General features: G+C 37.5%; 1 protein-coding gene across 13 annotated transcripts in view; it reads right to left on the minus strand.

Moving 5' to 3' along the window:
• The window catches only part of adgrb2 (adhesion G protein-coupled receptor B2), a 250,905-nt gene that overhangs the window by 94,175 nt on the left and 141,100 nt on the right, over positions 1 to 15,630 (minus strand). For all 13 annotated transcript variants that reach the window (XM_042012224.1, XM_042012232.1, XM_042012229.1 and 10 more), the window contains 8 exons: positions 11,097 to 11,261; positions 10,598 to 10,762; positions 9,281 to 9,382; positions 5,901 to 6,007; positions 3,746 to 3,940; positions 3,361 to 3,429; positions 2,769 to 2,877; positions 2,345 to 2,491 (listed from right to left, as the gene is read on the minus strand). In XM_042012224.1, the coding sequence (XP_041868158.1) occupies positions 2,345 to 2,491; positions 2,769 to 2,877; positions 3,361 to 3,429; positions 3,746 to 3,940; positions 5,901 to 6,007; positions 9,281 to 9,382; positions 10,598 to 10,762; positions 11,097 to 11,261 (1,059 nt within the window). The remainder of the gene's footprint in view (positions 1 to 2,344; positions 2,492 to 2,768; positions 2,878 to 3,360; positions 3,430 to 3,745; positions 3,941 to 5,900; positions 6,008 to 9,280; positions 9,383 to 10,597; positions 10,763 to 11,096; positions 11,262 to 15,630) is intronic.

A 15,630-nucleotide genomic window follows, 5' to 3' on the forward strand; every position in this document is an offset into this window, starting at 1 on the left:
ATCAGTGAGGCGTCCCAGGATGTCTTAAATGCCAATCAAAGAGTTTCATCTGTGTGAGTTGGAGGCCAGAGAAGCTCTACTCTTTTGGCCTGCAGTCCTCTGAACTTTAATTTGGCAAGGGGGATGGGGTGGCAGACAGAAAGTCTGCCAGTGTAATTTCCTGTGGGATGTGACCTTTGCCTTTGCTGGTAGTGGATCCCATCTGCCACAGCAATTCTCTTATCTAGTGTAAACCATGTTCTTCCCACTCTCTTGCACCCTTATCCTTTTACCTTTATAACGTCAACTTCAATTCTTCCTGATTTCTTCTTCTTTTCTCTTTTTTTCTTAATTAATTTTTATCAGGTTAGTTATCTTTCTCAATTTCTTGGAATGCATTCAGACATTTTTCATGATTCTTGGGTTAAACTGAAACCACATGGAGAACAATTGAGAGCAGCTTTGACTAACAGCTTTAAACATTTTTGTTTTGCTCAGACAGAACTGCCATCTTTTAAAACTGGTTAAGAACTTGAAGCTCTCAGGGTAATTTAGGAAACCACTATTAATAAAAGACTTCTATGGTCTTGAGAAGCCCTCCAAGGACATTATAATTTTGATGCTGTGGCTCACACCAGTCTTTTAAATTGTTTACACCGCCTGGTTTGTATTCAGGGCACTGCTTTGAAGAGGTTTGCTTCTTATCTTAGAAACAGATCTTTCTCTGTCTCCTCATCTGCCCCTCTAAACTGTGGAGTTCCTCAAGGCTCAATCTTATTCACCCTGTACATGTTATGGTTTGGTTCTATTTTTAGAAAGCACAATATTTCATCTTATTGTTACACTGATGACACAAAACTATATCTCCCTTTAAATCCAGAAAACACTTATTCCGTCAAATCAATTACTGCATGCCATCTTGAGGTCAAACATAAGATGGCAAACAATAAACTTCCATTAAATATGGATAAAAAGGAAGTTATTATTTTTGGTTCACCTGTTCTCACTGAGCAAATAGGTCACCTGGGATCTCTGTCCGTTCATATCCACCAACAGGCCAGAAATCTTAGAATTATTTTTGACTCTAACTTAGCATTTGATAATAATAGTGAAATTTTGTTTCTTTCAGTTAAGAAGAGTGGCCAAAATTAAGCCATACCCCATCAGTTACCTCAGCACTCATATCCCCAAGACTTGATTTCTGTAACTCCAAATATGCAGGTGTTTCTCAGTCTGCTCTGTCTCATCTGAAGATAGTACAAAATGCTGCAGTTAGATTCATAACTGGAACAGAGGGAAGAGACGCCTGTCCTTATGTCTTTGCACTAGTTTCCAGTAAAATATTGGTCTGAGTTTGAGATTCTTTTGTTTTTAAAGGTCTAGAAGATGCAGCTCCACCGTACACTGTTGAACTCTGCCCATATAACCCAACTAGATGTCTTAGATCCACTAATCAACAGCTCCTATTTGATTCTGCATCTAGAAGAGTGAGAAAAGGAGGGTTATGTTTATTCTGTAATAGCTTCAAAGATTTGGAACTTTGGTTGAAGAAAAAAGATTGAAGAATGATGCTCTATGAAAATGACATTTGACAACTTATTACACTCTGTTTTTAACTTCCGTCTAATATTGCATAATTTCTAAATAATCCCAAAAAATGGGGGGGGGGGGGGGGGGTTGCACAGCCATGTCAATGTCCCACTGTAGCTGGGCTTATGGGAGTGAAGCAAGGCAATGGACAAAGATAAAGTAGTCAAGCTTAAAAAAAAAATGAACATAACCCCAATTATGCGATAGTCATGTTAACGTATTTTCACTACACATTTACTGGGGATTGCTACTCAAAATAAGTTAGAAAAATTTAAGGATAAAAAAAAGAATTGCAATTAACAATGTTTTGATTTTATTAGATACAACTAACCCACAATATCATAGGTGTATTGCCAACAAGATATTGATATCTCACTCTGCTAAAACACTTATTATTCTTGATAGCTACACAGCACCCCTCGTCCAGCCCATTAGGCTAATTAGCAAACAGTAATCATTCAACCACAAACATTGGACAAAAAATATTTAGGAGGGAAACTGTTTCATAGGACAATGCCAGATAGTTCATTAAACTGTATAAAGTTGGATTCAGCAGTCTGGAGGGAGGGACATGTTCTAGTCCTAGTATCAGTCCTTGCATCTTGCCCTCGCTTACAAGTAAAAGTGGTGACAGTTTCTAGAAATACCAATCTAACAAATGTAACCAAGTATAGCCTGGTCCTGGTTGTCTAACACAATGTGTAGCACTGATTATTACAGCACCCTGTCAAATTTGAACCAGTTGGGCAACTGATATTTATCTTGTATCTCTTACCCTCAGCTGGGATGGTGAAGACCTCTTTAGGGATGTAAAGCTTATCCTCTGCTGTTCTTGCCCAGTCCTTCATCCCTCTCCGGCCCTTCATGGGGAAGTTGATATCACTGGAAACTGCGGAAACTGGCTCTCTCTGTATGGTTATCACTAAGCAAACATGAGATGGCAAAAAAAAAAGAAAGAAAGACAAAAAAGGTTCAAACTCTGCAGTGCAAAACTGAGGCTTAAATAAAGAAAGGCGAGACAAAACAATTAAAGTAAGAAAGTACTTATTGTTAAACTTTCAGAGTTAAACTGTCATGATTACAGTTTAAGCAAAAATTATTTGGTAATGAAGAAAAAAAAAACATTCCTAAATTCACCCTCAAAGTCTTACATAAATTCCAAGAAAATCTAAATTAGTGTCCGATTCACAGTGACTTACTAAGATTGTTTGTGACCACTAGAAAACTCTGAAAAGGCTTCTGAGATTCTCCAATGAAGTGAATAAAATCTTCTAATATCTTCATCAACAAAGCAGCACCGGGAGCGAACTGCAGATGGAAGGATAGAAAAAACAAGTGATGATGTCACGATTAAAAATCCAAAGCCAGCCGCTGATATCACACACCCTCCCCAATAAAAATTCTTATTCCTTAGCTAGTTCACTCAGTGTGTTCCAGGGCTGTAAAGTGTGGCCATGCGGGAGAAAATATCCTCTCAACATGCTTGTTTAATATGTCCAGATGGCAATTAAATACACCAACACTCAAGGGCAAATGAATGGGTCACACACAAAAGCACACAGACATGTACGCATTAACATGTGGGATAATTAACAGGTAGCCATTGTGCTCTATAAACAGGTGTGCTTTTATGATTAACAATGAAAATTAATATAGGATGAAGTCACTTCCACCTTCTCACACAAATATCCAAACACCCATTCAAGATACTTGAAATGAAAGAGGTATACATAGCCAAACACACCCAGGTGTCCACACATTACCAAACAGTCATACCACACAAGGGGTTACCTGATGGATGTCCTCCCATTTTTCAAGATTTTCTAAGTCCAACATGTGGCTGACAATCTGGAAGAATTTCTATATGCAGGAGAAAAAAAGTGTTTAATCGATGCTCACAAACTTATCCCACATCATATAGCCACCCCTAATCCACTGGCAGTTAGTTCTGCAGAGAAATTCCAGTTTGTTTTCTGTCATGACTACCTCAGAAGTCCCATGTACACAAACATATCGTAAAAGGTAAAAGATATATAAGTATATTGTTATGCACACTCTTTAGGAAATAAAATTGAGTTTTGGTATAACTGTGTGTTTAAAAATGTTGCAAATGGCATGTTTTGTAAAATTTATGACCAAAGAGGATCACAAGAGAAAGCTTTAAGGCTCTGCCCACCTGCACGTCGTCGGGAGCTGGGATGTAGGTTGCTCTTTTGAAGGTGTCCGTCACATTTCGCAGGATCTCCGTGGAGAAGAGAAGGTCGCCACTGAAGTAGCTCCTTCTCTGCAAGAGTTCCAGGAGACGCCGTACGATCTGAGACATGCCCTCCCCGGCCAGGGTCCTCTGACCCTTCGCGAGATGCTCTCGTAACTACAATATGTCGAGAAACAGAGACATTTAAAGAAGCTGATGGTTTCTTTTCTATATTTTGTTTCCCTGAAATTTATTGGGAAGCTGTTTTATATGGAGTAGAATGCAATGTTTGGAAATTATTTATCCGTATTTGTATGTTGAAATGTCACAAATACAACACTTGGACTGCTGAAAAAGAGAAAAGCATTTAGTTTTAGAAGCTTATTTACTTTCCAGGATCATCCTAAAGAGGCAGAATATCTTAAAGCAAAGAAGGGAAGAATCCACTTTGCAAGTTGTGTAACACTTTAGAGATCCATTATTTCAGGACTAGTGACACCTAGAGGCACAACTTGCCAATTGCAACCAAGTATTCACCACCCCAAAAATATGTGGGCTACTGTATAAACACAAGAGAGAGACTCTGATATATACTTTTTTTAAATATAAACTGCCTATTTCAAGGTAACTAAAACATGTCAATTATTATTTTTATGCCATTATTTAGAATAGAAAGGTGGCATAATGTAAACATAGAAATGAATATTTGTGGGCTCTAATGGTAAGAACCTAAACATAATAATTGATAATATTTCTGTCAATAAAATGGGATTACCTTTATTGCAACCAGCACTTCAAAAAAGTCATGAAAACTACTGTCACTGAACACAGTTCATCATTGCATCCACAAGCATAGGTTTAAACTATGCTCAGAAAATAAAGAAGAATAAAAAGAGCATAAGAAATATGCACCATAGAAGTTAAAGAAATGGACACACCCATGCATTTAAAATGAATACACAAATGTATCCAAACTTTTAACCAGTTCTGTGTGTAAACAAAATCCAGCAACACAATTTTTCTCTGAACCCAAGTCCATACTGGACTGGGGCAAAAAGAAAAACTGTCTTGTGGTCCAGTGAATCAAAACTTGGACTTTAGGCTAAAGAGGAGAAGGACCATCTGGCTTGTTACCAACACATGGCTGAACAGCAAGCATTTGTAATGCTATGGAGGAACATAAGGGCACATGGCACGGGCATCTTACAGGTGTACAGATCTGTTAGGGCATGATTAATGTTGAATTTTAGAGCATCCAGATTACAGACTTTTCATTGTTGCTTCTGTCACTAATACATCTTGCATGTGTTACAACAACAAGGCTCCATCCAGAGCAGTGTAGACTTTCCATTTACTGAATACATTTGGCACATTATTATTTAGCTGTTTCCAGTTGAAGTCCAATATCAAGCAATAATAAAACAAACGTTTGCTTCATAAAAAATATAATCTCAAAATAAATAGAAAGGTAAAAAAAAAAAAAAAAACATTAAAAAATAGGTTTTTGACAGTGGGAACAAAAAGAAATAAAATACCAATGACTGCATGTTAAATCTAAAGAGAAGGTAAAAGAGCAAGAGAGAGTTACTGGAAGAACTAAAGATAACAGGAATCAAAGAAAATTAATTATTGACTCCACATGTTAATGAAAGGTTGGAACAGAAGCTAGGAGAGCAATCAGCTCTGTCACACACAATTCCTGACCCCTATCTCCTTCTGCCATTATCGAATAGATAGAAAAGGTTGAAGTTCATAGAGCAGGAAAAGAGTCTCCCTGATGAACACATTCATTAGCTATGTTCATTAATTGATAAGTGTGAGTGCAACGCTCTGGAAAACCTAATTAGAGATAGGGGCAAGCCTTTAGTACGGACATTAGTCCAATTCTATTTTGAGTAAACTTGATGGCTGAAAAGGTAATATTAAGGCAAAGCACAACATTTAAAAACAAATATTAAACAGACACAGATTTGATGGAGCTGAGTAATGATGTAGAGCGATGCAGCGGCTATCTGGCTCAAATGATGTCACCTGATCAAACACAGCTGTTTTCTTCTTGTTGGTTGAGACCCTGAAAAAAGATCAGCCAAAAGAGGTTCTCAGATTAAAAATACTTACTTGATAGAAGGGAACTTACAGATATATGTAAATTTTTATAATCAAGTGAGACGCATCTGGCGAAGCTCGGAGGACCCCAGAAAGCAACTCCGTTATTGTCCAGCATACAACGACGACTAACAGTTCCTAAGAAGAAAAGAGACACAAACATTTAACATTGGTGCAATAAATGCATGTCTACAAATACTACAAAAGACATTCATATATTTTTTCAACTGTAAAGAGATGTGCTTATTGTACTTTTTGTATTAAAAGTTTATGAGGAAATCTGAGTTTGAGAATGCGCTCATTGTCAGTGCAGAGTAGATGACAGAATGCACACAAAATACTTTCACTGCTCATTTACTGTATGCCAGAGGTGCCCAAGTCCGGTCCTCGAGATCTACCATCCTGCAACTTTTAGATGCAACCTTTCTCCAACACAACTGAATCAAATGACAGGCTCATTAGCAGGCCGCTGCAGAGCTGAATGACATGCAGATGACATCTGATTCAAGTGTGTTGGAGAAGGGTTGCATCTAAAAGTTGCAGGATTGTAGATCTCGAGGACCGAACTTGGGCACCCCTGCTGTATGCCTTTACCGCTAACGACATCGAAGCTACAGCCTTTTGAATCTTGAGATCAAAGTTGAACATTTTTTTTGAAAAACTAAGTTTCGCCTGTGCTGTCCCCTTCTCAAGATGGAATGGTTATTTGTCAACTGGCAGCCAGTAGAACATGTGAGCCGTGCTGATGTTTGTCACTGGAGCAGGGCAGAGGGAAGGAGCAGGTCGACCAGATGCCAGGTTATTAGCAACAGTGACATCAGCAGAGTGTAGGCAAGCCACCAAAAGGCAAAAAAAAAAAAAAATTATTCCCATGAGGAGTGGGGATGGACTTCTGCTTCACAAAACTGAATGACAATATGTGTCTGATCCATGGCGGGAGCATCATACTCGGTAAAAGATGCAACGTAGAGTGAGATTTTCACCAAAGTTCACAGCAATTTCTCCTGGGACTTTACATCAGGAAAAGGTCCCATAAAGAGAGGGTAGAAGAACTACACTCTCTGTTCACTAAACAAAAGCTATGAAGACAGCAAAGCGTATCGAACGCAGCATCATTTATAGTGGTACAGATCCTGACCAAGCACAAAGAGCCTTTCACTGATTTTAGTGATAGCCTTCACACTGGGCAATTACCACTGTGGTGGTATCAGGGTTTGAATTATAGGGGAACTATGGACAGCTCGGCTCCCCTGAAAAGACAAAAGGGGAGCACTAAAAATAGTCCACTTCTGGCAGCAGCATTGTTTATTATGTTCTTCATTAGCTGCTTTTTGTGGTTATCAAACAAACTTTTTCTCTATATGAGATGTTTCTCTTTTTCATCAGTTACATAAAATAGTAGCAGAATTGTTTTGTTTTTGACCACGCTGCAGTGCAGTGACATATATGTACATGCACGTGACTTGCAAAGTCACAATGCACACCCAAAAATCAAGTAGAATCATTATTTTGGGAAGACTAAAATAAGATGGAGATTCTGTCTGAAAGCGCTGATGTTCAGCTTGGTGGCGCAAACAGTGTGTGCACTGTCTGCTAATGCAATGAGACAGCTGGAAATTTCACGCTAGTGTGACGAGTCTGTGCACTCAGAAATACAGCAGAGCAAGCTGCTTTCATACAAATGATGTTTGATGATGCACTTCCTTGTGAATTTAAGATGTAATGCACAATATATGTTCTGTGGTAACATTCATCAACATGTTTTATACAAAAAATGTTGAAACAGAAGATACAAGTTGGAGACCCTCTTTCTTAGACTGTTTTCCTTCATTAACATATAATAAACATACTGAAATGTTTCAGCTGTTACACTTTACCAATCTAAATTTTTGCAAATATATTTACAGCCTGTATTCTATGCTAAAATGGATCACTGCCTATATTCAAACAAAAAAATTCTAAAAACTAAATGTCTTTGTACATGTAATTACAATGTTTCAACAATATATGTTTACTCAACAGATCTAGACGAACCACTGTTTACTGTTCATTTGCCATTTCATGAAACATTCTGTCATGCTCAGTGCAAAGTAAAGCTAGCACATTACTTTTGCAAACTCAATACAACACATGCAAACTATCTTCACCTGACAGGCAGGAAATTTATCAGTGAAGTGAAAGAAAATACATAATCATTAACAATATTTTTTAATCAGTCAATGCATGATAGAACAATTAAGTGTCAAGTAAGTTTCTTAATGAAATGTTACACTTAATTTAATATCAAACGTAATTCTTTAAGCTATAATTGTATTCTGTCTGGCTGTCTAATTCAGTCAGGCATTTTTTGATGATGAAGTCAATGGCAGAGCACATGTTCGTATAATAGATCATTTGAACCTCATCTCATCTTGACTTGACCCAGGAAGTTAAAAGAAAGGTCTGGCAGATTAAAACTACAAGGATGAGTAATACCCATACAGCTTGACTGTGTTCAAGCAGTACATTTATGGCAGGTAATGGATAATGCATGTGTTAATAATGCTATTGTGACTACAGGAATGCCATTTAGAGACATTGGTTTTATGAGCCTTTAAATCAGTGATAATTAGAATCTCTCAGAGCTAGTTTTGCTCATGTATGTATCCACTGGTATGTGGAATCATAGAGTAAAACACGTGATCTGCAGCTCCTGCTTGCCATGTTCAAATTCCCATGCCAACATTGTCCAAATCTGTAATAGTGTCCCTATGGTTCATAGGGATAGCAAATCATTTTAACTTTTTTTATTTAACTTTTTTAATAAGTTTATTATTTAATTGTGTATTTTCCCCTCTAAAATATATCTTATGTGCTAAAAGTTATGGGCTAACTAGCTTCCGCTATAGGCAATAAATTACGATAGTTTTTTATTTACTGTAGCTACTGTGAACTAGCCATGCTAAGTAGCCTAACAAGTGCTAACAATGTTCTAGAAGTTTTATATGAAAAGTTTAAATCAAGTAGGCTCTTTCTTTCAAACGGTCCCTTTGTGGTACTATCAAAGTTATAATGTATTCCTTTATTTATTCATTTTTATTTAGCAGACTATTAGTTTTAATATGTTCTTTCTTTCTCAATGTTAGCTATCGGCATTGCTTGACATGGGCCATGCTAACTAGCTTGTTAAGCATTAACTTATCACTATAGAGTTAACATTCTTCTAAACCTAATAAAATGATCACATTGTTTTTATGGGTCAAAAAATTTGGTTTTGAGTATAGTTCAATAGTTAAGAAAATCTTTTCATAAGCTCTTTTCTTTGACAAACCTTTAGGGCTAATAATCGCCCCATAAACACCCTATGTACTAATTAAAACGAGATTGATGAACTGATAGCATCATCAACTTAATGCAGATGATGTGACTTACCAGTGGCATTTATTGGACACTTGTTGAAGACAGTTTCTCCAGCTGAGGCTCTCTTCCATGACATAGAAAGGAGATGCTCATCTTTGCATATCTCATGGGGAGCTGTGGTTAAGAAACACACATGAAAAGTAAAATGCTGCACAGCCTAGCAGACAAATAAAAAAAATTTCCACAGTCACACAGACACAAAAAAAAAGAAAAACGAAAAAAAAAAGGGGGGATGGAGAGACAGAAAAGCCCCAAAAACAAGATTCAAATCTATACTCTTCTGCAGCAGCTCCCAATCTTATTCCCTTGTACATTTTTCAGTGCTCTGTCAGTGACATTGCCTCAGTGCAGTATCTCATTCCCTCTTCATCTTATCCCCTCTTTATATTCATCTATTTTCTCCCCCTATCCCTTCCCTTGCCTTCGTAACCCTGATGAAAAAACAGAAGAGAGTGCTCTGAAGATATTCCAAGAGGAGTGGTGGTTGTGGTGTGTGTGTGGGGGGGTGGCAGAGGCAGATACAGAGAGATGAAGAGGGACATAGAGTGAAGAGCAAAGACGGAAAGAGTGAAAATATGATATGATGTTCCCCTGCAATGCCAACAGACAAGATCTTTTAGAGGCTTTAGACCTCTGAAAACAAAGAAGTGATGGTCGCGGCTGCACTCAGACGTTGATCATTTACAGTAGCTCAAAGCAAGCATGTACATATAAGGTATTTGAATATATACCAAAAATACACTAGCATTCAAACAGTTTCAGTAAAGACACTGTAAAACAGTTCTAAATGGACCATTGAACATCATGTCCTCAAGTAGGGAGAGAGACAGAAAGAAATACAGCATGCTAGAGAAGGCAGAGTAGATAAGCACATCAAAACAATATTAAAGAGGAAACATATGAAGGGAAATGGAGTAAATCACAAGTAAACAGACAGGATTAAAAGAAAAAAAACAAAGCCATGAAGATGTAAAATCAATGAAGGAGTAAAGATGGACTGGAATAAGAATAGAGAAGCGAAATAAAGATGAAGATTAGAAGCACAGTTATAAAACTGCAATTGAAGTCTTTGGCTGTGGTCTGAACCACAGGGAATTACTTCCATTCTGCCTGACAAACACGATGCATGTGCAAATAAGGTACCGACACATTTCTTTCAAACTGAAAAACACAACATGTGAGACATGGAGATATGTGGAGTTGCACGGCTCTTGAAGGCATAAATAATACATGCAGTACATTACTACGATACATAAAATAGTTCTCATTTTTATTTCTGCTTTTTCTCTTAAACACATTTGCATAGGATAACACTTCTGAGCCACTGACCAGGGCACTTCTTCTCATTACAGGACTGGACCTCCTCTCCCGACCCATCGCAGGGATAACCTTGTATTCCAGTGCCCTCACACATCCTGAAGCGCCGCTGCCACCCGGAGTCACAGGTCTTGCTGCAGAGACTCCAGTGGTTCCAGTTGCCCCAGTTACCTCCACCTAAAGCATAAGCAAAGCTTTGTCAGTGAAGATCAGGGAGATGGATGGAAGAGTGTTTTAAAAATGTATTACTTTTCACTGTGAATTCAGAAATAAAGTCAACTCGAGAGTAAGTTGGGGCACTGCTCATTAAAACACCCAAGTATTTTTGTCCTCCAGGGCCTCTTGAAAACAGACTTGCCAAATTGGGTCCCAACCCACAAATTACTCATATGTGGAACTTGAATTAGAGACAAGCATGTGCATGCCTTTAGATAATGCATGGTCTATGTTTGCATAATGGGGTTTGGAGGCATGTGAGTGTGAATACTGAGCACTCATTTGTATGCCTTACCGCTGCATGAAGGGTTGGTGCAGTTTCTGCTCTCCTGATGGGGACCCTGACACTCAGCCCAGCTGTGCACAGACGAACTACAACGCCTCTGCCTCTGCTGGGTTCCCATATTACAAGTCACGCTGCACCTGGACCAGGGTCCCCACTCCAACCACTGGCCTTCCACTGGACAGCAGTAGAGAGATGGAGGTGGGTGAAAAGAAACAGAGGGGTAGATGAGAGTAAGGAGACATAAGGGAGATCAGAGAAACGTGATGCATCGTTTTGAAAGCAAATGTAAGTGAAAGGGCAAAGGCGGAAAGGAAGGCAGAGACATTTACTAGGTTACATTAAAAAAAAAAAAAAAGATAAACTGAGCTACGATGGAGAATAAATATATTTTGGCTATTTGTTTTTTTCCATAAATAGCAACAACAAAATTCTAAGGTTTATGAACAATTTTAATATTTCAATCTTTTATGAAATAGTGGATTACAAATTCCTTTCATGACTCATTTGCAAGAGTTCACACTGAGTATATTCATTTGAATTTTCTTTAGTGTTCTTAGAAAGGCACCATGCCTTATCTCTTCAATGGTGTTGCACACAGTTTAATAAGAATAATGATAACAATATAAAACATTTAAATACAACACCGGTCCAGCAGTCAGACAATAAATGAATACTGAAGAATTTAACTAAAGCTGGATTGTATTCATCCGTGCAATCAAAGCATCTGGGTGTTAGTGGATTAAATAAATAAATAAAAAGCTTTTTTTTTTTTTTTCCTGTTATTTCTGTTCTCAACCCACACAACTTTAAATGATATGTATGTGATTTTTCTTTTTCTTTTTTGTCAGTAACATTAAAAAAAAAACAAAGCAGCTTGATGATTACAGCGCTGTATCACAACAATATTGCACCTGTTGTGTTTGGTTCACACAATTGTAAATGTGATATTAAAGAGGAAAAAAAAGTATAATTTTGTTTGTCTGAACTGGCAACCAACTGAAAATCTGGAAGAAAAATATCTCCTTTGTATTTGTAAAGTTCCCGAAACTTAAAAGAGATGACAAAATAAGAGACAGCGCAGCAGCTAATTTTCTCCCCCAATAATTCACACCTCTATTCACATGGATTATTTTTTATGGCATGGAGCGACCCATGACTCCACTTGTCTTTTTCTTCCTCAGGGAGGAAGGACGCCTTCTGTTGACATCAGTCAATAGCCTAGCATATGTAGAATGTTATTTTCAAGACATATTAGAGCAGTAACAGCAGTAGAAAAATGTTCAATGAGCTCCATGTAAATGCTTACATTTCTCTGATCTGCATTTGAAGCATGGATGGTGGTAGACCACCAATCCCTCCCTTGGTCACAGTCGCGTTGTGGGTCGTTTGCATGGCCACTGACCAGTTAATGGTAAAGGGACTTGTATTTATATAGCGCTTTTCCAGTCAGTCAGCTAGACCACTCAAAGCGCATTACACTACTTGTCACATCCACCTATTCACACACACACAACCACACACACACACACTCACACTCACTCATACCCCGATAGGCACATCAGGAAGCAACCTAGGGGTGGGTGTGGACATGTAGGCAGGGAAAGGACGGCTCCTCTTCCTCCTAAGCTACAGCCACCCCTAATAAACCCCAGACTTTACTTATATCAACCCTTATGTGTGTTGATAAAGTTTTTATTAGCCTAAATTATTAAGTGGCCAGTAGTTCATTCTTTCTTTAATGGTCGTTGCATTCACCTAAGGAATGGGAAATTGGAATTTCTAACACACTGGTAACATCTGTACAAACAACAACTGGGGACCACATTTTCTTATCAGGTTAAATGCAATTAAAGAAAGTACTGGTGGATCATTTTTATCTTTTTTTTTCTTTACTTAACTATACAACTAACAATGTGAATAAGTGTTAGCCTAATAGTAACCAGCAAGATTCAAGGAGCTCACAATCCCACTTCCAAGGTACAGTGAATGCAGTATTATCATTAGAATAAATTACCTAATAGTATTAAACAAGCACTTGGTTTTAAATCCTAAATAGCAAATTTGACTTTGTGTTGGCATTTTCATTGACTGCTTTCAGCCATTTACTATTGGATGCAGCTTGACAATGAAACCTGGTATATATATATATATATATATATATATATATATATATATATATATATATATATATAAGAAAAACTATTTAGGCACAAATCTGCACACAAATCTCAAACTAGTTAAGCCCAATGGAAAAGTGAGCTGTGAATGAGTTCATTGAACGATTGTTCATGAACTTGTTCATATTTGGATGAACATGAACTGAACAAACTAAGGAACTGTATTTCTGCCTGATGAATGTCATTGTGAGTGCACTCATTGTGGCGTTTGTGAACAGCATTCTCTCACAGTTGAACTTTGTTCAGGAGAGTGCCAGTTTTCCATGGAGCCTTCCAGGCAAAATTTCGGCTAAAACACAAAGTAAACAGGCCTTAATAAATAGGTGAAAATCATTACACCGTGCTGCGCAAAATCCAATTAAGGCAGAAGCACCACCTCTGCCTCAATGATCACTACAGCATCTTTGTATTATGACTTAAAATAATTTTTTGAAAAGGTCAGTGATGATCCAGGAGGGAAAAATCTTGCATTTTTGTGTAAACTTTGCCCACAGGGTGTCAAGAAGCAACTCCGTACGTGAACAGCAAACCAGAAACGGCATTTTGAAATAAAGCACCCGGCTAGCCTTCCAAGGTATGTGAACTAAATGTCACTAAAAACAATCTCAATACTTGACAATGGCATGCTTAAGCAGATCCTCTACCACCCAAACTAAATAACATCGTAGAGTAGCAGCAGCTCCATAGTCTTAATCTCCCAGCTGCAGCTGGAAAACTTTTTGCAGGATAATGTCAGAGACCTGCAGCCAGGAAAGAGGAACCCTCATCTTTCATAAACTTGAAAAATGCAAGACATATGGTCTTGCATGTCTTTTTTGTTTGTTTTGTTTTGTTTATTACTTATTAATTTGGGCTGAATATTGCACTTTTATGGCACAAATGCTAGAACTTTCAGAAAAAATACATTCACAAAAAAGTTTATAGGTGGTTTAATGAAATATTAAGCACTTTAAATATTGCACTTTGAGGTACATCCTTTGTTTCTTACCCAAGCCTGGTTCCTACCTCAGATAGTTTAATAATTCCTCATTTCAAAAAGACCATTCAAGCAAGTTTTTCCTCATGTTTTTATACTGTAAGAGTGAAAGCTGCAGTTGGCTACGAGCATGGACTGAATGGGTAGAAATGGGAAAAGGCCATTATTCTGAGGGTAATAATTCACAGCAACATACTGGGAAAAATTTACTATGAACTAGTTCATGTTTATAATTGACAACTTAGTTAAAAATTTGAATTATGAACTATAAACTGAACTAGTTCATTTTAAAATGTGTGAACTGAATGTTGAATTAGTTCATGCACAAACTAAACTTTCCCGACACAGAAAGTGGGGAGGAGTGGCAAATTCCAGCCCCTCAAACTGGTTACAACAAACACAACATGCTTGAAAGAGGACTGTAGTCCTGTCATAGACCACCAAAACCTGGTGAATAAGAAAAAAAACAGCATTTTAAATGATTGGTTAATAATAGTTTTAGCACCATACCTAGTTTCATTTGAGCACACATTCCTAAAGACAAGAATTAAAGGCAAATAAAGGTCAAATAATGTCTGGAGAACACACACAAGTTGTTTTTAAAATGATACAACTTGTCTGTGTCTCCAGCTGGAATCATTAAGAGGTTAAAGTTTTGATTTTGTTTGGTTTTCAACTCTGATGTAAGTGTGATGATTTAAAAGTTGCCAACAAAAAGATAACTCAAGTTCCTCTGATTACTTTTATAGCCAATTCTGGGCATTAAAACAAGCTATATACACAGCACGATATCAATTTAGGAGATTGACAAGGTACTAAATGTAATCAAGCAGTGAGCTATTTACAAATCAAGGAGACTGATGACCAAATTAACAGTTTGGGGTTTCTCGCCACAGCATGATTCAAACAGTCTTTTAAGCTCGACATTGCTGCCAACAGGTATCATTGAGCTGCTTCTCACTTCTGCAACAGATTGATGCTATCTTTGGGTACTGCTTCTTGGTGCTAAGCAAGTAGTGTTGCCAGTTAATCAATGTGTTTCTATTCAAACTGCTGAATAAAGCTGTAAAAAAAAAAGAAGAATTAAACAAGCCAAGGCAGGGTTTCTTGTGGACTCGCCACCACAAGCATCACTTTTCATACAACATTTGTCAAGTTAAGAATATTGAGTACTATTGTGTATTTTGATTACTCTAATGGGATCTTAAGTTTAGCCAAGCAAAATGATGTGGTAGTATTTAGTGTCTACTGACCAATAAATAAACTTCACATGGAGTTAGGCACTGAAGGGAAGTGTTCTTCTTCCTTTTGCCAAGATTTTAGATGTTATTTTCTAAGGGTCCTCTTTATTAATGTATACTAGTAGAAATTAACAATCGAGGTCAAAATA

Source organism: Melanotaenia boesemani, chromosome 17 (genome assembly GCF_017639745.1).
Source record: "Melanotaenia boesemani isolate fMelBoe1 chromosome 17, fMelBoe1.pri, whole genome shotgun sequence".
Taxonomy (NCBI): domain Eukaryota; kingdom Metazoa; phylum Chordata; class Actinopteri; order Atheriniformes; family Melanotaeniidae; genus Melanotaenia; species Melanotaenia boesemani.